Genomic DNA, 26349 nt, shown 5'->3' on the forward strand with positions numbered 1-26349 from the left:
TCGCTGGCAATTCAGGACAACCACTGTCATCCTTGATTCTCTGGAAGAAATTCTTCCTTCTTCTGTTATTTGAGGAAGCTGCAGTGGCCTGGATGTGTCTGTGTTTCTGGAGGATTTCCTGCTATTCTCTTGTTGCAGGAATTCTAGGGACATGGATGGATTCCTGTGCAACGGCTCTAGTATTCTGTTTCACCTCTATTTATATGCTGTGGTTTGTTGGAAAGTCTTTGGGGATGATCTAAGAAAAAGATAGGCCCATGGGAGGCATTAACACACAACAAACTTAAGCATATGGTGCTTGGATAGGGTTGCATGGAAGGCAGGTCCCTGAAAGCATGAGGCTGTCTTGTGTCTACAGTGGCACCAAAGCCACCAGAGAGAGGGAAGGGAAAATGTGCCTGAGAGAGTTGGCTTCTGAAAGGTTTACTTGTCCTGTTGGGGTTTCTGAGTCTGAGAACTCTGAAGGACCAAAACCACTTGGGGTCACAACTACAAGGCTCCATGTCATCAATAGCCAGCAGAGATGGGGTGAGATTTCATGGGGTATGTAAAACACACAGACAAGCTCTAAATGGCTAAAAATCTGGTAGTTTGTGCTATTTTTAAAACAATTGGTTGTGCAAATATTTGAGTTAGATGCTAGTGGGCTACAGAATGAACAGATCTCAGCCTGCAGTGAATAAACAAGCTGGGAACCAGTACACAGTGGCCAGTTTGGAGCAGTTGTATTGCACCCTAGTTAGGATCTGGGGTGTTCCTCCAGAGACCATGATATGAGATCACCTCCTGGGTTGAAATACTCCCCTTCCCTCTAACCATTCAGAGTAAACACATTGCCAAGGAAGCCTGAGTGGCCATTGGGAATGATGTGGCCCTGCATGACTCAGATCACATCCTTCCTGTTCCTAACTTGAGTGACAAATTTCTTTGGTAGACTCTATGTATGTTCTTGCTTCCCTACCTGGGAAAAACTGGATGACTTGTAAGCATTGGCCAATGCCTTTTGCCAGTCTTCATTTCTCGAAATGTCCATAATCAATGGACAGTTTCTTCCACTTACTTCCATTGAAGGAGACTAGAACATCAGAACTGGGATGATAGTTAGCTGGTGTTTCTAACAGTGAGTGTCATGGAACTCCAGTCTTGGAGAGAATCTGGAAACATAAGTTTGATGAGCTGGCAAATAATGCTTCACCACTATACGTATATGTTCAATGATCGACAGGTATTGGCTCAATGTCACAGGAATATATTCAATGATCTAAGACCCTATAGAAGTGAGGTACATGGCAAGAAGACCATCCTCTGGGAACACACTTGAAATGCTTTTCTGGAAAGGAAAATTCAAGAGCCTTGAGATTGCCCAAACAGCCCAGTCACTGAGGCCCTCATGAGGTAGTGACATTCAGGGATCGATGATATTTTATTACACATCATAACATTGGATGTGGGAGAGAGAGAACAGTGCAGAGGGGTGGGATCATTGACAGTCACATAGGATGTTCCCTTGGTCAGATGAACATAAACGAACTTCTCAGTTTGCTTTTCCTCAAACACCAGGTGTTTGTTGTGGATAATACAGATTCTTAGAATCAAAGTTACACACCTAAACCAATGAACTGTTGGCTCATTCAGGGTCCCTCAAGATCAATGAGTCCAGGCCACTTCTTTTTTTTTGGAAGGGGTGGTCCCCCCAATATATGTAGTTAAGTAAAAAATAGATGACCAGATCTGTGGTCTATGTAAATGCTTACATTTACCCTCAACATTGCAAGATACACAACTGTCATTGTTCCTCTGTGCCTGGGCATGTGACTCTGCTGGGAGATAGTATGAAAGATAAAGATGAAAGTTTAGTTCCTGTTCCCCCGTCCCTCCCTGGGGTAGACTCAGGGCCCATTTCCTGCATACAAGCCAGAATGTCAGAGTCACCATGATGGAGACTTGAGGCTAACATGTGCGATTCTCAATCAGGGATATGTTCAATTTCATTTAAATCTATTTCTCTTGCTTTATGTTAGCACTTGGAAACCAGTGTTTCTATTGCAGTGCATTCAACAAACTTTGCGGTCTCTCAAATTTTATTTTTGTGGCTCTGGAACTTGGAGTGTGTCTAGGACTATACATTTGATGGAGTTTGTGGTTAAGTCATGATCTTAAAAAAAAGGTGTGATCTTGACTTCAAACTGTCAAAGTTTACATTTTGTCTCCAACAGCTGCCAGCTGTGCATCCTCGGGTGCAATATCAACCGCTCAGTGCCTCAGGGACTTCTTCAGTCCACTTCTCCTGGGACTGTTGCAGATGTGAAATGAGAGAGTTAGTACAATGACAATAAATTCTAGGGTATTTTGAGAACTTCCCCCCACAAACTTCACACTGCTAACTTTCGTTCAATAATTTCAATAAATAATCTTCAGTGTTATTTTCAATATAGCATATTTTATCATTGTATTAGCATTCCCCAAATTCACCCAATCATTCCCCTATTTGAGATTTAGGCAGTTCACCTTTTTCTGCACTGTACAAAGCGTCCTAGTAAATACTTTTATAGTGAAAAACTTGCATTCCATGGACTATTTTAAATTAATTTTCTAAATATTAAATTAGTGAATGAAAATTCTAAGGTCATTGCCTCATTTTAACACTGAAGTTCCCTGGATTAGAAATTTCCTGGTCTTTAACAATAAAGAGTAAAAGCACTTGAAGCTTTGCCCAGTTTTTCACTGAACCTCTTAAAAGGATCTGACCTTTGTGTGTGAACTTCCCTGGCTTTCTCTGAGGTTTCACACTTAATAAGTGGTTCAGGGACTTAGAGATGAAGCACATCTCCTCTTAAGATCATCTACAGTGCAACCCTGCTCCTGTAGCTCTGAGGCACAGAATGACAGACATAGCAAGGGGACAAGGACGCAGGTAGGCAAGGCGCTTCCACGTGCCTCGCTATGTCTGGCTGGAGATTAATGCCTGCTGGCTTGGTGTGCCCTCTCCGCCTGGCCAAGCACTCCCTTGGCTTTGCGTAGTCATTCACGTCCCCTTTCTGCAGCAAGGACAATCTCTGACATCAAGCCCAGGCTGCCTCTTTGGTGCTGTTTTACGTGGTCTGCAGAGGCTCCAAGATCCACCTCACCCGCACCTGTCCCATGCACTGGTATGTCAAGACTGAGGTCCTTCTCCAAATCAGGGAGCCTGTCTCTTCTGGAGTGGAAAAGTGTTGCTCAGGACTGTGTGCTAGAGAAATTCCAGAGCTTTCAAATCCTAGTACAAATCAGTTTCAGATCCTCTCTTCCTTAAATTGCTCTGGCTCCTTACTCTGCTGGCACATGAGATTTCAGAGGGAGAGAGTTGTCTGGGGGAGACTCTCTCCCCCTCCACTTTCGTCTCTGGAATCTGGCTTTCCTAAGCAACAATGCATCTAAGAACAAAGCATTCTTTGTGCTTTGGATTGTTTCAATGGCACAGCATAATCATTCTGTGCTTTTTCCCCTTTAAACTTAAGATGCCATTGGCTTATGATGAATCTGTAAATTTTATTTATCTTTAAAATATTTATTTATTCATGGAAGAACTGGGGCATAGGCCAGAGGTGCTGCGGGGAAGGTGAGAAAATTCCCCAGAGACAGAGTGGAAATTAGAGAGGCAGGCTGACTGAAACAGACTGCTGAGGGGAGCAGCAGGTGAGCCAGGAGAGGTCTGCTGTGCCATGTGGGTCACCTCCCTGGCCGCCATGTGTGGTCAGCTCCCTGGCCAGATGGAACTCAGGCTCAGCAGTAATAGTGTTGATAGTGCTGAGACTAACTCTTATACCACCAGGAGGCCCAAATTGGTAAATTTTAAAGCTGTAATTTAGGGAATGGTCCAGGGACAACTTGAATTTGTGTGTCTTTAGGGTAGTTTTCCAGCTGTTTCTGTGTTGTTCATAAAAAAACATTTTCTAGAGATTAGGAGATGATGTAATTTATCCCTGTGTATAGAGTGATCTATTTGTGAAAGTCAAACTGACTCCTTTAGGGTTCCTTCCTTCTCCCTTCTCTTTCTTCCACTTCCTTTATCTCCCCTTTCTACCTTCCTCTTTCCTGTCCTTTCCCACTGCCCTCTTTTCCCCCTTTGCTTGCCTTTTTAATAGCGATCTCCCTCACTTAGGTCTGAGAGTCCTGATGAGTCTAAATGAGGCAATAATCTGACTTTTGAGGACCCTTTCAGACCAGCTGCATCCCAGCCTCGCCAAGAACGCCCACACAAGCTGCTGGCTGTCATGAAACAGGAAAGACTTCGTCTGTAGTATAAACACTCCCCAGATACTGACCGAGTGCCTGGTGAAACAGAATCTCCAATGACAACTTCATCAGCTGGACAAATGCCCAATGGACACTCACCTCAGCTTTCTTGTTGGGGAGTCTGTGTCATGAAAAAAGTGCCTGCTTGGGAATCAGAGGAACTGGTTTCAAGTTTCCCATTGTGGCATTTCCTTGCTGGACTTGAAAGAAACTGTCAGTTCTCCAAGCTTCAGTTTCTGCACATAGAAAATGATCCTAATGATTCCCTGTCATGTGAGATACCATGTGAAATGACACTTTCGTAGCTGTAGTGCAAAATAGAAGGGAACCACCTCCCACTTCCAGAATCTGCTTGGATTCACTCTGTGGACAACAGTGAAGGTCTAATAACCTCAACCTGTCAGCTCCATGGGGGATCCTCCAGGGCTGGCAGTGGATAGGTGTGTTCTTTAGGGGTCTCAAGGTCAGGGTGCTGGAAATGGGGGGGTTCACAGGCCTGGAACACTAGGGCAATCAGTAGGTTTTAGGACTTTTTTTTTTTGCCTTTTTTTAAATGGAAAAAAATTGTGGATGTGTCTATAGATATAATTTTTGTTGAAAAAAGAAAATTTGTGTATTATGTATTGTGTCTATGGCAGCAACAGGAAAAATATCTAAATGTGCTGTGGATGCTAGACACAATTAGAAGTGTGGCAGGATGCAAAATAGCGCAGGGTCAGGAATTCAGGCGCTGCAGCTAGAATGCCTGGCTTGAGTCCAGTCGCTGTCATTTCTTGAGAAAGTCAGCTAACATCTGACTGTGTCTTAGATTCCTTCTCTTCTAAAAGAGGATGACAGTGATGCCTTTTCATAAGGTTGCTGTAAGGATTAAATTAGATTCAAACAAAATGTTCCGAATGGCACCTAGTAAATAGCCAGTAAATATGAGCTATTCCTGTTATTATTATTTTTGCCAGTGACTTACGGATGATAGATTGTCAAGGAGCTCTTCCCTTAATCTTCATTTGCCCTATTTATAAAATGAGGAAATACTAAATGTGATTGAGTGAATATTCTATCTCTTATCATGGCAGGAAGAAGAATGGGGTACACTCCATGACCCTGAGGACGCATCCTCAACACAGATGCCTGGAGTAGGAGGCACATTTGACCAAGAAGTGGACACCAGAAGAGGGAAAGAGAGCCCCAGGAAGGCATATTTTTCTGTTGGCCGCAGGCGGAAGAGAGCGAGTCCAGATGGGTGGACACTAATGTGTGACCTTGTGGATGTGGCCAGTGGAAGGCAGCAGTGGCCAGTGGAAGGCAGCAGTGCCCTGCTCTGGCACCTCAAAACCTCAGGAATTGTGGCACACAGGACTCTGTCAACTAGCAGGTCCTCAGGGGATGCAAGAGATGCAGAGACCAAGAGACAGAGTCCATGAGAACAGGTCTTGGAACAAGGAGCTTTTGGAGAGAAAAGGGTTAGACAGATTGGTCAGTCCAGCCAGAAGCAAGCTCTATGCCCGCTTCCCAATCCCCAACACCGCCTGCCTCTCTTCCTCTGACCAGAAATGATCTTCACGATGACTCCAGTCTTCATCCCAGTGTGAGGGGCTGCAGCCTCTCCATGTAGCCTTTAGGGTCTAATTATGAGGGCACCCAAGAAGGGGTGTGCAGGGAGGTGAGAGGAAAACCACATCGGGGAGAATTAAACGAGGATCTCTCTCTCTCTCTCTCTCTCACACACACACACACACAGTAAACACACACATGCCCCTGTTTATTCTGGCAGGAGTATGAACCATAATTTGTCTAACACTGCAGCCCACACTGGGCTCACCTCGATTTGGGCCCCGGAGCAGAAAGCAGCTGGAAGGAAAACAGGGACTTTGACACCATTTGACAGTCTAGCCGGACACTGGATCATCAAGGGAATAACAAAAACCACCCAGCCCAGCCCACTGGGTCAGCTTTTCTGGGCCCTTCTCAAAACGTAGGTGATTTTAATCAGCAGACTAAGCACTGCTGCTAGGGAAAAATAATATCTTCAACAGAGGAAAAAGAAGAGAACCATGGGGAAGAGAACCATGCTGTCTAGGGGCAGAACTCGGAGTGGGGGCGGGGGGAGCACTGCACCTCCATCCTGATTGTAGAGCTCAACAAACAAAATGTCTGTGGAAATGGTGGATGGCCCAAATTCTATGGGGCCTGCAGTGGAGGACCTTTGACCTTGGAAGGTGCCAGGAAATCTATTCAGTCAGATGAAACCTCTTGTCTCGGTACTTCCTGACAGAAGGAGAACTTGTTAGAAATGGAAGGCTCATTGAGGGGGCAGAGCTACAGAGCGTCTGAAGAACATCACACTTCCATTTGTCTGCCTCAGAACATCAGATCTTCTCAATCACTCTTCTTGTCCATCCTGACAGCTTCCAATGTCTTCAACACAGCTTTGTTTGCTTGAATTGAATTCTCTCATGAAAGTCATTTAATGATCACTCTATTAAGGACACGTGAAAAAACACAAGAATCTATTTCCTGAGTTTTATTATAAAATTCTAGTCTGGAGTGGGGGCTAGACAGGGAGAGCAGGCCACAGAGGCTCTTTCTAGCCAGAGTTAGAGACCTGAATTGGGGACTTTGGAACCTTTGGTTCTCTGGGGTGATGTGAGGAATGAACTCTACAATGTTTGATCTCCTTAAAATGCTGCTGCTGATTAAAAGTGAACTCCCCACACGCATATCACACTGTGTACACAGGCCTTTAGCAGGAACTTCATCTTGGGAGAGGTCCCTGGGAGGTGAGGGTTGGGCACTGCAGACCGAGGGTCCTCCTTGCTGTTACACAGCTGGCACTTGCAGCGCAAATAGCCTTGGCATCACAGATTTTGGGCACTCCCAAAGCTGTTTGCCCTGTTGATTCCAGGTTCCCCGTGTCTGCAGGGCCTCTTGGAATCACTGTGTTTTGGAAAATACATAAAGCCGGGCACTGTCTCTTTAAGCAGTAGAGGCTGGAAGGCTCTCAGGCCACCATGACATATCCCAGCATTGGACCAGCCCCTGAATAAACTGGAAAGACGCCTGGTTTGGCTTTAGTTACAGGGAACACCACCAGGGAGCATCTCGGGGAGCCTGCTGGAAGAAGTGGGGCTTAGAGTGTGCCAGCCGCTGCTCTCCACTGCCCTGTGGGGAGGGCTGTCTTTGCAGCTCTTGCATTTGACTGCAGACAGAGTCCTTGGAGGAAGGGGTTACACTGGTTGGTCTGGTGAGTTTTATTGGCGCTGTGCGTCTGGGTGCTATGTGCTTAGGCTTTGCTGAGAGTTGCTCAATCCCCTTACCCTTGCAAGCCACACACGGAAAGGATTGCAGTGGAGACAGAGTGTTTGTGTTGGAATTCACTGGAGAGTCAGGGGTTTGTTGACATCCTTGGTTAGGAACTGGATGTAGACTCTGTCTGGGGAGGCGCGTGGGGTCCTTTGAGAGCATCTAGAAACTCCAGTGCATTAGACTGGGCAGGAGAAGGGATTCAGATGCTTTTTCTCAGGTGGGAAACAGCTCTGCCCACACATCTGCTTCAGGCAACCTGGGATTGGTGAGCAGTGTAAGGAGAAACTTCCACCTGAAGAGGAGCCTGGCTGGCCCTGGGTGTGGCCAACGTCTCATCCTCTTTCACCTAGAGGGAGACCAGAGCAGGCAGTGACAGATAGAGATAGGCTTGCTGGGACGCCCATGGGGGAGTGGGGTCTGGCTTCAAAAGGAAAGAAAAAATAGCTGTGCCTTACATTTTTCTAGAGGTATATGCCTCTCTAAAAAGTTGATTTGGGGAAAGAAAGGAAGAGAAAGAAAATCTTGAGTTAAATATGTCAGTACTTATATAAAGTGCTTAGACTAGTGCCCAGTATAAAAACCGCATAATTGTGGGTTAAGTAAATAAAAGTCTTTATGGTATAAAGCAAATCAGGAGTCCAAACCTGGCAGGTACCGTGACTCTCAGGCAGACAAAACATGTTCCTGATCGCTGTGCGTGTGCACTCTTGCGAGATGGCCCTAAGTTAGAAGCTGTTTTTGATCAGAGGTGATCAGTTTTGCCTTGGAGGGTTCCTGTGAGAGTTAAGTGTGAAGAACAACAACAAAGATAAATTACTAGGCACTGGTCCCTTATTATGTTCCAGACACTGTGCTGTTTCACACTTTTTCTCCTTTAATTGTCACCATAACTATGGAAACTAGGCAGAACTATTCAAGATGAGGAAAGTGGAGCTCAGTAATCTATAGCTGACTGCTCAGATTCACAGGCCTGAGTAAGCAGGATCATCAGGTTTGCCTGGTCCAGAGTCAGACACTAACCATTGTACCACACTATCTCTCAGACAAGGTCTAAGGTCCAGTAAAGTGTTTGGTACACAATCGGCATAGAAAACATTTTTACAAGTATGTTTTCAAAGATTTATATATTTATGCATACAGAGCTGGGGTACAGGCTAGAGGTGCAGGGGCAGTGAGAGGATCCACTACAGGCAGAGTGGGGAGCAGAACAGACAGATCATTGAAGTACACTGCTGAGGGGAGCAGCGGGAGGGTCAGGAGAGGTCTGCCATGCCATGTGGGTCACCTCCTGGGCCGGGGATCGAACTCACACTGAAGCGACTGCTGCTCGCTTGCAGTGCTGCACTTTAGCCCACTGTGCCATGAGGGAGGGCCACAAGTATTTTTTTAATTTGATAATGTAGACATTTAAAAAGACCATTGTTTGAAGAATTTTGAAATAGATTATTCTTACTTAAAGATAAAAATGGAATTTTGAAATAGATTATTTGTACTTAAAGATAAAAATGGAATTTTGAAATAGATTATTTTTACTTAAAGATAAAAATGGGCACTAGTCTAAGCACTACTTGCAAACAGTAAAACGGGAGGGAAGTAGTTCATACATCTCAAGGGGTGAGGTTTTGTGACACAGTTACACTGATAGGCAGGGGTATGTGTACATGTGTATAAGCAGCTGCATTAGAGGCACATTCACATTCCGGGGTCCTGTTCATGAGGCAAGGCTGGTAGCTCCCGGGGGCCCACGGTTGCCACTCCTGCAAGAGAGTTAGCTACTCTCCTTGTAGCCCTTATGGAACCACCATGTTCTAGGCAGAAGAGTCAGCTGATTTCCCTGGCTGCCCTTCCCTACCTGAAAGGCTTACCTCCTGGGGGCCAGAAAGGTTAGAGCCCAGTCAGCCAAACATCACCTGTTACCTGGAGAATACAGGGTTGTGGTTTGGTTGTGCTCAATTTCTAGGGCACCTTATCTACTGATCACCAGACTGTCCCTCCTTCCCCTCACTCTCCCTGAAGCTGGGCCTCTAAGTAGGTACTCTGGAATTCCAGGACCAGCATATCCCCTAGGTGCAGAAAAGAGCAGGTGGCTGGGAGCAAAGGGATGCAGCAGGTGTGGTACACTGATGCCAAGCCAAGTTGCCAGAGCAGGCCAGGTGCCCAGGATCCCAGAGGAATGTCTTCCAGCCCTTAGATGCCAGCTCCATCAGAGGAGTTAGGAGAGGAATTCGGCTTCCGGCTCCCAGCCCCAGCAGAGTCCACAGCTTGTAAACCTACCTCTGGGCACCCAGCAGGGCGACCTCTGGTAGGCTATTCCCGAGTGGACTGAGGGGACAGGGGCTCGTTTATTGGTCAACGCTTGGTCTCCATAAACTCGGGAGGAGCCAAGAGAAGGGGAGGTGAAAGCTGACCTGCCTGTCAGTTGAGTAAAAGTTGCAGTGTTTTTGCCATGATAGACTTTTTCCAGAGGCGCATTTAAGATCCAGTGACTACCTCCAGATCTCCCTCCCTCCTGCCCTCTCTCCTCCCAGCGTCCCGCCCAGCACACGCTGACCAAGGGACACACCCTTTTGCATCGACGCAGACAGGGCGTTGTTCCGGTTAAAGGGGAACGCGGCAGCCTCCCCCAGGCCCCTTGCTTGGCGCGCAGTCCCTAAGTGCAGCAGTCTTTGGGGACGCTAGCAGCCCAGCGAACGCACCCGAGTTCTGTGCCCGAAGCCACTCAACTCTGAGGATTGAGGACATCTATCCCTTTGGGCTGTAAGTGTTTTGGTAGGGAACGTAGAGAAGATAGAGGAGAAGCGGGCATCTTCCTTCCATGGTGCCAGCAGGCGCGGAGCGCGCGCGGGTTTGGACTGACCAGATTCCTGTGCTTTCAGCCCTGGGCACCGGCTGACCTGCCACGGTTGGTCTTACAGTCTGCCTGCTGTAGTTCTTAACAAGCTTGTAGGGGGCTTGTAGGAATACTTGCGGGGTGTTTTATGGTTTGCAGCCTACATGGGGCGCGGGTGGTGGGTTTGGGATGTGGGGCTGGACTCGAGCAGTTTTCTCCTCTTTTGGAGAAGGGCGTATGGGGGACTCAAAGGCAAAGCAGTCCCTGCTTTGGACATTCTCGGTAGTCTCCCAATCCTGTCGACACTTCTCAAGTTCTAGCCAGATATCCAAGCATCCTCCTGTTGCTGCTCCCAGAATTAAGAGTCATTTGAGTTAAAGCTTCTGGGAGATACCAGAAAATGCTGCTTATTTCTTCTTGTACATTCTCAGGTTTCTTTGAATTTATTGGTTATGGATAGAAGCGGAGGGGCCTGGGATTGGGTATTTTAAAAACAGTAATTGAAATTATCCATGACTCTGTCCTGAAATGGACCCCAAAGGCGCAACTGGTCTTTGAAAGCCTTAGTTCCACAGTTCCACGGTGTCATGAGAGAGTAGGCGCACAGAACTCGGAGAAGTCCTGTTCGCTCTGAACTGCTGCAATCCTGCTGGGACTCAGCCCTTGAACCACCACCACCATCCTCCCTCCCCTGCTTCTCCTTCTCACCTTGCTTCTTTCTATCCTGGCTCCTGGGCCTTGTCACAGAGCGACCAGTCTGGACCAGGTCGCCTGCGAGCGCTGGATGGCTGGGGCGCAGCCGGCACCCGAAGGGCGAAAGTGCTGGAGGCTAGTCCGTTAGAGGTTGGCCCGCCCTCGGGGGCTGCTGGGGCTCACGCGGTGGTGGGAGGAAAGAGCAGGGTCCTGACCACTCTCTCCCGGTCTCCTTCCCACCCAGCTCCGCTCTGACTTTCCGGAGCCGCGGCCTCTGCTAGGCTGTGCTGGAGCCAGGGCGGCTCTCCTGCGCTGGCAGAACGGGTGGAAATTTGGAGACTAACGGAATGTGGGCGCACTGGGATCTGGGAAACTAGCTCCACCACACGTTCCGCTTCACAGCGCGGCGCTGGTGCCCCACAGCCTCTCTCAGAAATCTGGGCGACTATCTGCCTCCCCTTCCTCCACGCTGTAAAACAATTCCCCCTGTGAAGCAGTGCCTCGGCGAACGGACGTGCGCGCTCCTCCTTCTATCCCCTTCCTCGCGTAGGGCTGTCCCCAGAAGGTTTCCCACACGGGTGGAGACCTGCAGTGACTTCGGCTTGCCATTCTGGAAAAACCTCTCCTCCTGGGGTGACTTGACGTGCGTGCGTACCACTTGTTTTGTTCCAAAGAGAAGATGTTCCGTCACAAGCGGACCCAGCTGGCCGCTGGGCAGAGATCCTGCGATCGGCTGCTGCCCTCTCTCGGCGGGCCTCAGGGCAGCTAGAAGGCGCCCCCACCCGAGTAGGCGGGCGGGCGGGCGGGGTGCCGGCCCCGGCATTCCGCTAGTGCTGGGACCCTCCCTCCGCGCGCTCCTCCCTCCCGCGCTCGTCCTGGCCAGTTCGCGCGGCCTCCCGTCCAGCTTGGGCTCTCTCTCCCGCAGGCAAAAACTCCGCTGAGCCGAACGAACTGCCAGAATGCTCCTCCTGTTGCTGAGTATCATCATCCTCCACGTCGCGGTCCTGGTGCTGCTGCTGGTGTCCACGATCGTCAGCGTGAGTGCCGGGTGGACTGCGGGGCCGGCGGGGCTCACCCCGCGCGCCTGGGCCTCGGGGTGGTGGGGGCAGCTCGGTCTGTGCAACCTCTGGTTCAGCGGTGATGTTACTCGCTGATAAATAACAGCAAGTCTCAGGAGACCTGGGGCACTTTGCAGCTCCTGGCAAACCGCCTCTTTTAAGTTGTTTTGAGAAAACCAGAGCAGCTTCAGGGGTAGGAAGGAAGCAAGGCTGGACGAGGTCAGCGGCGCAGGCAGGCCTCTCGTTCAGCCAGACAATTTCAGGGCAGAGCCAGGGTTCCCGGACCTACGTTTGATGAGTGTTTAGCATTTCCCTTGGTCCAAGTTCTTTAAGGAAGGAAGTGGAGTATTTATGAAGTATTTTTTTCGCCAAATGTCTTAAGTCAGACGGCGGCTTAGCTCATTAAGCCCCCGTTAAGGACTTGAAATTCAAAGGTTAAAATGAGTTTTTCCGGAAAAGTGCTCACAGTCCCGGAGCCACTTTGAGATGTGGACACAGCACCTTCTTGGTTGAACCTCAGCCCCTCGGAACAGCTCATCAGAAAAATCGTTATGGCAAAACTAACAAGCACCAAGCAAGCACACATTAAAATTTAAACTTACTTTCTTAGCTATGAGAATGAGCACAGACTCGAGCAGTTACATGACTGCGGCTTTACGTTGTTAATATAATACAAATCCCAGGCATGGATTAGATTAAAAAATTAAAACAAAAAGCAACCTCGGCATGGTATTCCTGCCTATTTCAAAGGTTGAGAAAAAAATAGGTTGGGGATTTGTGACTTGGTTTATCATTTACAAACCTCTTCACGATGTCTTAGTTATACTCTGTGGTAATCTTTCTGGATTATAGGAATTGTAAGGAAATGGGTACAGAGAGGTGGTGGCTTGAGAGTGCCGCTCAGGAAAGGAGGGAGGACAGACAGCTTGCATGCGGGATCCTGGGTGGAGCCCCTGGCTCTCACCAGGCTGCATGCAGGGGTCCATACACCTTACGTGTGTCGGACGCTTTTCCGTTTGCAAAGAGCTGCTCACTGGAAAAATACTGGTCCACTGTCAACTCATTGGAGCAGACGGCCAGCTCTCTCCTTCCCTGCCCAGGAGGAGGCCTCTGTCTGCCACTGCAGGCAGGCAGAGGAGGGGCACACAGAGGGGCTGAGGAGCTGCCTGCGCCTTCCCCTCTTCGCCTTCACTCCTCACTACATGCGTGAGCTTGGTGTCTGTTTCTCTCTAGCAATGGACGGTGGGCCACCAACATTCGACCGACCTCTGGCAGAACTGTAGCACCACCTCGAGCAACATCTACCACTGTTTCTCAACATCAACAAACGGTGAGACTGGCGATTTACTCCACAAACGTGTACTTAGCTGTCTGTGTCATGTTTCTCAGTCTAGACACTTGTTTTCAGAAGACACGAACTGGACTGTGGTTGCTAGGGTGGGCCAGACTTTGACAGGCGGCCGTGACTCCAAGTTGCAGGGAGAGGGAACCATCTCCTTGGCTACGCCCAGATCCTGGGTGTCACTGTGCTGGCGGTCGCTGACTTAGTCCCACGTACGATTTCTCATCTTTATGATGGTGTAAAAGCAACAGTCAGTGGTTGGAATTTTGCTTTTCAAGTTTTGGTCTTTTCCTGCACCTAGGGCTCCCAGGCAGCCCTGCCATCAATAGGCAAGCAGCCTCTGCCATTCCCACTAGAGGGTGGAGGCATTGCTGACCTTGTCTCTGTAGCGTCCTCGTCCTCTAGCATCTAGTGTCAATTCAGTCCTTCACTTGTTCTCCTGGCCCAGAGTCTTCCAACCTTGTTAAGTTCATTCGACTGTTTTGTTACTCACTTTCAGGGCCATGTTCAATCAATAATAGGAAATAGCAACACTTTATCATGAGCTAGGCGCCGTGTTAGATGAATTTGCCCAACTGTAGGCAAATATAAGCATTCTGACACAGTACCTGACACAGGTAGCTTAGGATAAGCTAAGGTGTAGATTAGGTGTATTCAATGCATTTTTGACTTACGGTGTTTGCAATTTATGATTGAGACGTAACTCTATTGTAAAGTTAAGGAAGATCTGTACATTCTCTCTATCTAGAGAAATGCCCTACAGCTGCCTCCCTACCTCTCAATGTAATGTTTCTTGCCAGTAAAGGAATGTAGACAGAGATAAACTATACATGTGGCATCAGGGCTAAATCTTAGGCAGGTCCCTTTGGGACTTTTGATCTAGTTGGTGACTGTTTCTGTCTAGAAATGCCCTGAGTTTTTCTCTGCAATGATGCGGCAGTTACAGGGATAGTTGGGACAACTTTTGGGGTCCCAGCTACAGGACTGCTTTTCCTGGTCTTGAAGTGCTGCCGTTTAGTATCAACACCTTTAAGTGTTTACGCATTGCAAGATGCTACCTTGAAGCTATTTGCAGAACTCTAAGCTGAACCCTGAGAGGGTCCTTCATCCAGAAGATTGTATGTCTCCTGTCCTCAGCATCTTTGCTTGTGAGATATTGGAAACCAGGCATATTGGATTATAGTAAAGGGATTTCTTCGCAGCAGGAGCACACACGAGATACCTCCAGGACCCAGAGGGAAGAAGTGCTCAGCTGACAGCCTTGTGTCTTTGAGTGTGGGGAGGCAGAAGTAAATGGATGCATTCTTTTGGGAGTGCTTAGTGGCATCCTAGACCCTGGGTCCAGCTCAGCACAGTCTCATGTTTCAAAGGACTGCCTTTTATCCGAGAGGGAATGAGCTATGGATATGATAGAGCTTACCTGACACTCGTAGTTTAAAAGCTGTAACCAATAAAGCACAGATTTTGATATCGCTTCAGCTACTCACAGGTCCCATATTTCAGTGGATGATATTGCACCTGATGAGGGAAAACAGTTTAGATACAGCTCAATAAAGCAGGTAGTGAAGTGGCCTTGGCTTTGCACAATTCATTGTTGTTGTTTTTTCTGAATTCTCCCTCCTGTGGGCTGGGCATCCAAACAGTGCCTGAAGCATTACAAATGAAACCCCTTAAATCTCAGGACTAAGATAAACTGCCGAAATTATCATTTGATAATTGGCAAAGATAAGAGAATCTTGTTTTATGTTCCATTTTCCTGGTTGAAAAGTAAAGACCCCAGTTTTTATTGAAGGGAGCACTCCTTAGTCTTTTCTCTGAGTGTGTGAAGCATGTAGAATTAGAACTATCTAGGGATTGCATAGCGATTTTGCAACAAGAAAATGAAATACTCTAAGGTTGCAGAGAGCATTGCTGGTCCCCAAAGCCTCAGCATTTGGTGGCTCCTGGTCCAGGGTCTGGCAGAAATTCCCTGCAGACTCAGGCCTGGAGCCGACCTACTCAATACTGACACCTGGTGGTTCCAGGTGGCAGTTCAGCCTGAAATGAGGCTTTCCCAGAGGCCCTGCTTATGCACAGGCCAGGATCCCCCCGGGGCATTTGGCCCTGCGGTTTGGCTGGGATTCCTGGCTAGGCCCGGAAGGGGGCAGTTTTGGCAGGCAGACTAAGAATGGCTGGCTTTCAACAGAAGTGAGGTGGCGGAGAAACAGTTATCTAAGTTGTGCTCAAACTGTCTGCAGGAAGGAAGGCAGGGCTTGCCTCAGAGCGGGCAACTGACCTGTGCTACATCTTCCGCCCTTGTGAATAGCTGATTTTCCACACCAGTGGCATATCTCAAAGGGCAGGAGGATTATTTTGATCTGGAAACTTATTTTTCAACTGGCTCTTTGCAAGTTCATCTCCTTAGGTTCAAGGTCATCTGATGATGACTTTGAGGTCTTTGGCATGAGTTCCAAGTCCCTGATGAAGTTGCTTCCCATGGGGACCCCAGAGGCACCTTTCTCCACACCTGTCTTCTCAGCAATCTGAGTAAGGGTGTTTTGAGGAAACCTGGACAAGCCTGTGGACAAACTGGGTTTGTTTAGACTCGTGCCTTTTTAAAACTAAACTAATTTAGCTTCTCCAGGAGGAGTTAGCTCTGCGGACATCTTCTTGACCAGTCAACATGTGTCAGTGCTTTGCCTCCAAAGGAGTGGGTCCCCTGATCCACCTTTGCTATTTCTATTGGATTTAGCATTTTGTGACAATGAAGTGAAAAGAGATACAATTTTAAAAAATGGTATAGATTGTCTTAACAAAGAAACTATTCATTGCAAACCATTTACCTTGGTCTTACTTGCTTTTAGGATGTTTGAAACAGACTTTTTAAATAATCAAAGGAATTTGTTATTGATATCAGTTTGAGTAGAAGATACTGCTAGTGTGTTCGGTGAGAATACATTGGCTTATATGATTTGCTTTTCTCTGAGGCACTCATTTTCATGCCTCCAGGGCCCTGGCACCATGCCTCTCCAGGGGCTCCATTGGCATTGTTTTATGTGAGTGGGGCCCCTGGCCCCACTGACTGCATGGCAGGTGAGCATCTACATTATAATATAGCTAGAGAGCGGCATATCAGTTCTTTTTCCCAGGTTGACATTATGAATAGTTTTAGATGTCTTGCTAACTGCCCTGTACTCCTTCTCCCTTCCTGTTTATTTATTTGCTTACTTTCTGGCCCGTCCTGATACTGACTGTAGGTGAAGGAGGCTTAGGAGGGGCACATTGTCCATCACTCTGTGTTGCATGTCCCTGGGGCCCACGGATTGCAAAGACTGGAAAATAGGGATGCGTGCTTGAAGGCCCGGGGCCTCCCTGGGAGTCGGGAGATGTGCGGAAGGCTGAATCACTGTGAAGGCAGCCTGGGCCAGATGCCCACAGAGTGGGGGCAGGCAGGCAGCACTAGAGTTCAGGGGAAATGGAAGGGAAGTCTCATGTGGGAGGTGGAATTTGATCCATCCTCCAAAGGATGGATGGGTTTAAATAAATACAGGCAAGGAGGAGGATATTCCCCGTCAAGACAATGATGTGACCTGCAGCAAGGGGCAGCTCAGTGCAGGGGATGTGTCAGGCCAGTCGGCTGGTGTTCCGGTTAGGATTAGGGGTGACCGGGCGTAACCGAATATCCTCAAATGACTGAGGCTTAATGATGATAGTTGCTTGCTTTCTTTTAAAAAAGAAGTGGTAAGTAGGTATTGGGAGATAAGTTCGATGAAATTGTTAGATTTTTGAGTTAGTGTCATTGCCATCTCTGGGTTTGGTTTTTATCGTCTTGGATCCCAAGGCTGCTTGAGCTCCAGCCATCTCCATGCTTCAAACAATGGGGTCGAACGTGTCCCCTCCTGTTTAGTCAAATGTTCCTAGATAGACCCATATTTCTGTTTCTTTTACTGGAACTTAGCTACATAGCCACACCTAGTTACAAGGGAGGGTAAGAATGCAATCATTTTTAGAAGTGTTATATAGCAAACACCTCTTGTTAATTCTGGCCTGAAATACTTCTCTGAGAGACTTTGACTGCTCCCCTCTGTACCCAATTGCAGTCTTACAATAGCCATGCTGGGCCCTATATGCTATCAGACCAGGGCTCAATTATTTCAGAATTCTTCAAATAGTTGCCTGTGGTCTCCTGGCTCCAGCAACACCCTATGCTTGCAGCAAGCTTATCAGAAAGTAGAATCCTTAGTCTCTCTCTTTCTCTCCCTCCCCACCCCCAAACTCATTAACATTATGTTTGGTGATGTCTCTTGAGTGTTTCTTTCCTTCTGGTCCTGACACTTCTCCTGGACTCCAGACCTTGACATCCAGCTCCCTCCCAGGCAAGTCCGAGGGATATATCAAAGGTACCCTGAGCCAGTCAGCCTTCATCTGCCTCCCCAAAATCTATTCTTTTGACACTTTCTAGCATTTTAGTGAATGCTACTCTGCTAGCCAGTGAGCTGGACTTCTAGAATCTACCTTGCTATGTTTCCTTTTCTGGACCATCCTCGTTCCCAGCAGCCTTGGCTGTTTCTATACCTGTGATCTTTGTTAGTATCACGGCAGCTCCTGAGTCCTAACTTATTGAATTCCAGGTGATATTTAAATATATATATATAGATACATACATACATATGTATCTGGGGTACAGGCCAGAGATGCGGAGGGTAAGAGGATTCACGAGAGTCAGAGCGGGGAGCAGAAGAGGCAGATGGACGAAGTACACTGCTGAGGGGAGCAGCGGGTGGGTCAGGCGAGGTCTGCCACGCCATTTGGTCACCTCTGGGGCAGGCGGGAATCGAACTCATGAGGAAGTGGCTTTAGCTTCTTGGTGCTGTGCTTTAACCTGCTGCGCTACCAGGGAGGGCCTATAAACCTAATCTTATTACTCTCAACTTTAAACCTTTTAGAGGCTCCTCAGTGGTTTTAATCTTCAGATAAAATATTTCCAGAGGCATCTACCTGCACAATCTGTCCTAGTCTCCCCTTAAATTTTATCTACCATCTTGCCTGCCCTCATCTTGGAATTTTTGCCTTCTCTCAGTTCCTTGAACATGAACTTTCCACCTCGGGCTTTCCTCAGCCCCTCCCTCCTCTCCTTCCTTCCTCTGTTCTTTCATTCGTAACTATTTCTTGAATACCTTCCAAGTACCAGATACCATTATAGGCACTGACAGTACAAGAGTAAGCAAAAGCTTGCATTTGCCTGGGCGAGGCAGTCGATAGATGAGGATAATCCAGGCAGTAATAAGAAGTACCAGTGGAAGGGAACAAGATCATGTGATAAGGAGGGATTAGTGTGGGGAGGGGAGGCCTCTAGGAGGAAAGACCCCTTGAGGCGGACAGGCGTCAATTGTGTGAACATCAGGCACAGGCTTCCTCAAGTGCAGGATTGCTAGGGAGTGAAGGAGTCCGGCAGAGATCAGAAGCTGTGAACCAGAGTGTTGGGGACAGAGTGAGGGGTTGAGTAGTCATCACATAGATCCTTCTAACCATGGTAAGGAGAGTGGTCTGTAGGGATACCGTTCTCATACTTTCACTTGCACCTGCTCTTATATGTGTTTTTCAGCGGTATGTTTTATTCCAAGTTGAAATAGTATTTACAGCACCAATAGGGTTGGGCATATCAGCAACATTTAAACATGATTCTTGATTTTTCTCATTTATCCATGTGGGGAAGGTGTTGTCATTTCACTAATGGCATCAAACTGTTTCCTTGTCTGTGGCACAGCTTCTGGTCAGATTTGAGGAATCACAGGGCGCCCTTTGCATTTATGGGCTCATGTTTTGCAATTTCAAATCTTTGTGGCTCACTGGGCCAGCCCACAGTTTCTACCCAAGTAATGACTCTTGAGTTTACAGGAGGGAGATGTGGGAGCTGGGATGTGCGGTTATAAGGCTAATGTTTCCACCCATCAGGTTTCTCATCAGACTTCAACATCCAGGAGTTCACTCAGAATACCTGTTTGAACCTGTGTCTGAACCATATACCCTCAGAGTTCGCAGTCTTTGGTTTTAAAAGATAACTTGAGTTGCATTTCCAGGATTTTACCAGAGCCGAGAAAGCATCCCTTGTATTTCAGGAGTAGGACTGGCGTTGGTGTGGCTGAGGTTGTGGGTGTTTGTTTTCTGTGCCTGAGAGAGGGCTGCTTGGAATGAAGCCTCTGAGTGTGTGACTGACCCACACACAGATGCCCGATGTTGGCCCAACTGGGAAGACAGGGAGCTTCCTCACCCCCATCTAGCTTCAGACCCCTCAGCAAAGTGCCCACTATGTGTTTACCAGATCAGTGATAGGGAATTCATTACCTTTTAAGAGAGCCCCTTTCATTTTCAAAGAGCTAACAATGCAGCTCATTCATTTATTCTTCAAGTGGAATGAACTGTACAAAGCACTGTTCCAGAATCTGGACACATGAAGTTGCACAAGAAAGGCCAGGTCCCTGTTCTTGTGGAGCTCACAGTTACTTAGAGGAGACAGAGAATAGACAGGAAATAAGTAAATAGTGGAAAGTAAAGTGTTGGCTTGGATAGAGAGAAAGGTGGAGAAGGAGACAGGACTGACCTAAGATTTGCTAGTGGATTGGATTGGGGGTTAGGGAAAAATTATTAGAGATGACCTCTATGTTTTGGGCTTGAGCTATGTGATGGGGTCTGGAGAGAGGGGAGATGGTAGAGGAACAGGGTGTTTTGGGGGAGGGATAGAAATTAGGATTTATGGTTTGGTGAACAGAGATGTTACAAATCAGCAGCTCAGGAGAGAATGTGAGCTGGAAATGTATACTAGTCACTAGTCTACATGGGAACATATGTAATGACATGACACTAAATAAAATTACTTGAGGTCTAGAGGACAGGAGAGGGCAGAGAGAATAGAACAGAACTAGGCTGGGGTTCAGGAAGAAGTTAGCAAAAGAGATTGGGAAGAGAACCTTCCCAATTGGCCAGAGATATGGGAGGATAGTGGTGAAGTGTTGTCATAAAGAAATTACTTGGGAAAGGCAGAACTACCCCCTCTTCTATCCAGTCATTTCTGGAACATTTCCCTTATGCCTGAATGGTTAGAGTCATGTTTCCATCAGGTTGCAGGCTTGTCCTCAGGGAGTTTAACCTCCATTAGCTTCAGGGACTGGTAGAGAATGATGGCAGCCTCTCTCTTGTGTGACAACTCTTCAAATATTTGGAGCCTACAGTTTATCCCTGTTTTGGACAATGCCTTCTTTCAGGGGCTTTTCTGGTGAGGACAAGCTTCCTTGAACCTGGCTGTGTCAAACATTGCCTTTATACAGCTGTGAGGGACCTCTTCTTGCCCCTTTGTACCTCGGTGACAGGTTTGACTTGGCAGGCTGGCGAGCGGAGAATAGGAGAGCTTCTGGCCTCTGCCGTGCAGTTGTCTTTCCATCTGCTCCAGCTTTTATGGCTGTTGTATCTGTAGAAAGAGAGCAGGCTCACTGCAGCTGTTAGACTTCAAACATGTTCTTGAACTCCTGAGCACCTCAGTGCTGAGCAATGGAGAACCCAGTAGACAGGGTTGAACAGGCTTGAATAGGCTGGGTGGCCTGGGACAGGTATTCTGGTTGCCTGGTCATAGGTGAGCCTAGAGGTAGGATTTGGGACAGGTGCCTGCCACCTTCTATGAGTCCTGAGCCACATTCAGGACATAACTGTGATGTGGTGGCCAGGGAACATGAAAGGAGGGAGTCTTTGAGCTGGTTCTTAGAAATTAGGGATAACTTCAGTTGGGGAGGGAAGGGAAGAGACTTTGGACTTGGGGAAGGGCCATGTCCCTGTAATGGTTGGGGGCTGGGCTACATAGATTCTGGCTCGGCTCTTAGCATCCACGATGATTGACTTTTTCTGTAGAAATACAATAAAAAGGAGGTGGTGGGGGAGACTGTGATTACTCTTATGTGGGTGATTTTTAAAAACCCAAAGATCTTGAAAGCAATTGAATCATTCTTGTGTACTCTCCAATTTATAGTTCATGATCAAGCAATTAAAACTGCCTTTATCCTCTTCACTCATCTTCTATGGCCAAGCCTAGCATCTCTGAGCAGGCTCTTCTTGAGAAGAAAACAACAACAAAAGACTTCTAAAAGCTTTTAGTATTTCATTGTACATTGTAGTGTCTGAGGAGGGCGGTGAATAAACATGACCCCAAATTGTTGGGAAACAGCCTCATTTGATCCTTCTCTTACTAGTTTTCCAACAAGGGAGTAAGAAAACTTGCAACAACTTACTGTTTTCACGTGAGCTCGATACCTCTGTGACTGTATTATATTCTCTTCAAATTCTGGGACCAGTAAACGGAACTAACTGTGGAGTGTCACATGGCAAATATAAATTAGACTCTGAAAACTAGTCCCTGGGCCTCATACCTAGTGCTTTAATTAGAATGCAGCTACTTGAACAATCCATCAGGAGGAACAGCTTCACATGGAGGTTCTGTCTACCTATGGTGCAGTCTATACACTCATTGCAGGTCACAGGTTTGGTCTAGTTAAAATGCTCTTATGACTTATGACGAAGTCTTCCCAATGGTTTTCCTCATCTTTGTGAGCTCTGGGTCTGAGTGTGACTTAAAGTCCACAGTAGTTCCCCCCACTTCCTCCCCCCCCCCCACCTGCCTTCTGCATGGGTCACAGGCTGAGCTGCCCTGAGCCTTGAACCCCTTTCAAAGCTACCTTCAAAGCTGGCCTGGGTGGGAGAGACATGGAGGGCTGGGGTGGGACCCACGCTGTGCCTGCACATGCTCCAGCTGGTGGGCGAGGCATTTCAATGCAAAGGCCACATTGTTGAGGAGAGAGGCCTCTTGGCGAGTCAGCTATTTCTGGAATGACAGTCACACTGAGAAGGAAGGAAAATGGTGATTTGTGTGATGGTAGTGGGTTAGTGGGTTGAGGGGTTTGAGGCTGGAGATCCAGCCTCCTTGGTCATGAGCTTTTGCAAACAGCCCAGCCTGATGCAAATGTGTGGTTATAGGCTGGCAGCTTGGCTTCCTCCCTTCTAGCGGCCTCTGTCTCCCTGGCTCTTTTCTGTCATGGCCTCCCCAGTTTACGTTCTCACTCCATTGCAAACACTCTTCCTTGAACTTTCAGGAAACCCTTCCTCTTGATTGAATCAGGAAGCTTTTCTGACTTGCTTGGAATGGGATTGGAAGCAGGCAGGGGTGAGAGACACGGGGCTGGTTGTGAAAGCTGTAGAGGGACGCAGGTGAACGGGCGCTGAAAAGTCTCATCCTGACCCATTGCTCTGTGGTGGGCATTTAGGTTGTTCCCATAAAGAGCAAGGGTGAGGGACTGTGGTGAGTGGATGGTGGGGATGGTGTTGTGACGTATATCCGCAGAGGAGTGAATCAGTTCCCCTGAATCACACAGTGTTGTAGACCAATGTCACTTCAATAAAGGAAAGATAATTAAAATATATATATAATTAAAAAACTCAAAAAATTAGGAAAATAATTTTAAAAATAAACAAAAGTACTTCATCTTTGCTGGCCCTCACCTCTCTGGCCTGGAGGCTCCAGGCTAAGAATACAGCTGAGGGGGCTGATGTATTTCCTCCATTGCTTAGCTGCTGCTGCAGCCGGAATCTGACTTGCAGCCAGCTCCCTTCTATGCAATTCGAGCTCCAGAAGAGGGACCTGCTTGCAGTCACAATGCTCTGTCACAAAGCTCTCAGCACCCCTTTACCCAATGAGCATTAGGGAGTAGTTCTGCAAAGAACTTTGTCTTTTAATCCCTGGGCTCAGCAACCAGGGCTGGAAATGGACCTATAATGCAGCCACGGGGAATTCCACAAATGTGTATCCGGTCACTGCACAATGACAGTGGGTGTTCCCATTAAAAATGATGGTGAACTTGAAATTTGGGAGCAGACTCTCACAGTGCTGGGGCTTGAGTGGAGGTTCAGATACACCAACTAGAATGTTGGCTCACATGTTTGCCTAATGCAGGTTTGTAACTGGAGGTATCTTCTTTTTCATTACAATTCTCTCAACTCAAATAACTACTCTTGGTACCTCTGATTATTTAGCTGCCGCAGAGGTTGGCAACCTAAGCCTGCAGGCCAAATCTGGCCCAGGGCCTGACTTTGTAAGTGAGGTTTTATTGGGTGAACGGGCTGCCCCTGTTGTTTACCAGTTGACAGCTTTTGTGCTAAGATGGCAAAGTTGGGTAGTTGCCGTGGAGACCACAGGTCCTGCAAAGCCTACAATATTCACATTCTGACTCCTCACAGGTAATTTGCTCGCCCCTGTGAGCAGATTAGATATGAACTAATATCAAAGTTGTGTCAGAGTAGTTTTTGGAGTCCGGTTGGTACCATAATAAGATGACTAATGTGACCCCTGGGGTGCCTGTCACACTTTTACATCACGTGTCCTGGACAGAGATGCCCCAGGAACCACATCCATGTCAATGCCTTTGCCCTGCCCCTCAGCACCCCAGAGCTTTATATCAACTCTTTTATTTAATCTTTACCACAACCCAATGAGATATGTTAATACCTCATTTTGCAGAAGAGGAATTCAAGGCCCAAACAATGTTAAGTGGCAGATGAAGCAGGTGGACCATAGAGCTGGGCCACAGCACTCCCCCAGGGCATCCTGGTCCTGACTGAAGCACACACGACTACACGAACCTCCTCAGCGGGATCAAGCACCTGCCGTCCTGGCTGGTGCCCTCCGTTCCCACCCGATGTGGGTCTATTCCAGTCTGCGTGAGAGATTCTGGCTTTGGAGTGTGTCACATGAACTCTGGAATCTCCCGAGGGCATTACAAGCTTCCCTTTGAACACTGTCAACTGGGCTTTTGAGCCTCCCATCAGGGCCTGGTGAGGAGGTGCTTCCCTCTGACTCCGTTCTGTCTGTCTTTCCCACACCCAAATGTAGCTTCTGATTTAATGGCTTTTGAGGAAAAATCCCTTTTTTCTCTGGCTGAGTGTCCTGGTCATACCCAGGATTCCATCAGCTCTTTGAGTTTGGAACCCTGACTTATTTTTGACTGCCAAGTCTTCTTTACTGTATACTATTGGTTTTAATTATTCAAGTATTTCATAATTCCATCCAATTATTTTCCTTATTAAAAAACAAAGTAAATCGCATTACCAAGTAAAAGACCTTCTTGACTTAACTCTTCATTTCAACCAGTTCTGGGGTGACCCTCCCATATCAATCGGGCACATCTTTTTCACTTTTTTCTAATTTCAGTTTTTTTAAACGAACATGTGTATGTGTGTATATATATACACAAATACAGGTTGTTGGTGTGTATTTACATAATGGCATCTTGTTGTGTGCATACCTCACTATTTTGGAGTTCTTTCAGCTGTGATTCATTTTTCACTGATGATTTGATGATTGTAGAGCTACCCTGCTTATTTTCTTTCATGGGACTGATGCTATAATCAACATCTTTATTAACTTCTCTTTGAGTAGATCTTCAACATCTTTACTAATTTATCTTTGATTATATGCTCAAGTATTTACCCAGAACATAGTGACTGAGTTGTTGAATCAACAGGTACTTAAACATTTAAATATATTCAGAAAGTTGCTAGTCACATTACGATTATGTCATTCTTATGATCAGTGACTAGAAGTAACTTTCACAGTGTTTCGTTTTATCAGTCTTTGTTGCTATTATCAGTTTTTGATTTTTATGGATAAACATTGGTATCATATTCCTTGTGGATTTTATTTGCATTTTCTCATTACTAATGAGATCAAACATCCTTGGATGTGTTTTAATATGTTTATTCATGTTTCTCCTTTGTGAATTGCATGTCTATGTTTTTAAATTTTAGTTTAGCTTTTTGATGCATCTGGAATTGAATGTTGTGAATGACGTGAACCATGGACCTGATTTTATTTTTTGACCCAATACCACTTAATATTTGTTGTTTTCTTTTTCTGTTGATTAATGATTATGTTTAATGTATATGCTAAACTCACATTTAAACTTCCAAAGCCTAAATTCTGTCTCAATTGTTCTATTTTTGCTTAGTGGCTAATACCACATTATTTGAGTTGCTAAAAATTTATTATGTAAGTATAATATAAATTATGTAAATCTATGTGTTTGACCTTTGGTGGATGATGTTTGTTTATTCTTTTTTGTTGTTACTACTGCTGTGTTTAGCTCAAAATTTTTTTTGTTATTTTTACATGTTATTTTTTATATGAATTTTTGAAGCATTTGTCAAGTCCTATGTAAATTATTGATTAGAATGACACTGAATTATAGATCACTTTAGGGTGTGGTAGCATGTTTACAACTTTGACTGCCTTTATCCAGGAACATAATAGATTTCTGTTTCTTTATGTACTTTACTAAAATTTGCCTATCTTATTGATCCCCAAAGGACTGTATCCTTTAATTAACTGTATTTTTTTGTTATATTTCTTCCATTTCACTAAACTCTGCTTTTATCACTATTGAGTCTGTTAATTGTGAATTATTGAATTATTTTCTAGCATCTTTACGGAACATTCAGTTCATTTTTCTTCATTATTTTTCTTTTCTAAAGAAGGCCCCAAGGGTAAACATTTTACTCTGAGTTTTGCTTTGGCTGTAGCATACAGATTAGACAATATGATTCTATGCTGAAAATATTTGTACTTTTAAATTTCCAAGTTTATTTTGACTACTTGTTTTTAATTTTTACTTTCTACTTCCTTTGCCTGTGCCTATATCATGTCTACTTTCTTTGAGATTTATTAAGATTTACTTGTTGCCTAATACATAGTTGGTAGCACTGTGTTTTTGGAAATACAGTATAGTCTTATATGGAGACAAATTTTCTTTATATATAATTAACTTGGTTAAGTAAGT

The 26349-nt window shown here is 46.3% G+C and overlaps 1 protein-coding gene across 2 annotated transcripts in view; it reads left to right on the forward strand.

Moving 5' to 3' along the window:
• The first annotated feature begins 7344 nt into the window (after positions 1-7344).
• PMP22 (peripheral myelin protein 22) overlaps positions 7345-26349 on the forward strand; it is a 30453-nt gene continuing 11448 nt past the window's right edge. Inside the window, exons 1-3 of one of the 2 annotated variants that reach the window (XM_012726320.1) lie at positions 7345-7516; positions 12027-12138; positions 13393-13489. In XM_012726320.1, coding sequence (XP_012581774.1) covers positions 12061-12138; positions 13393-13489 — 175 coding nt within the window. In that variant the 5' untranslated portion in view covers positions 7345-7516; positions 12027-12060. Of the gene's footprint in view, positions 7517-10070; positions 10336-12026; positions 12139-13392; positions 13490-26349 lie in introns of those variants that run through there. The other variant, XM_004684577.2, reaches the window with a different exon arrangement.

Source organism: Condylura cristata, unplaced genomic scaffold, assembly GCF_000260355.1.
Source record: "Condylura cristata isolate star-nosed mole 26May11 unplaced genomic scaffold, ConCri1.0 scaffold00017, whole genome shotgun sequence".
Classification (NCBI taxonomy): domain Eukaryota; kingdom Metazoa; phylum Chordata; class Mammalia; order Eulipotyphla; family Talpidae; genus Condylura; species Condylura cristata.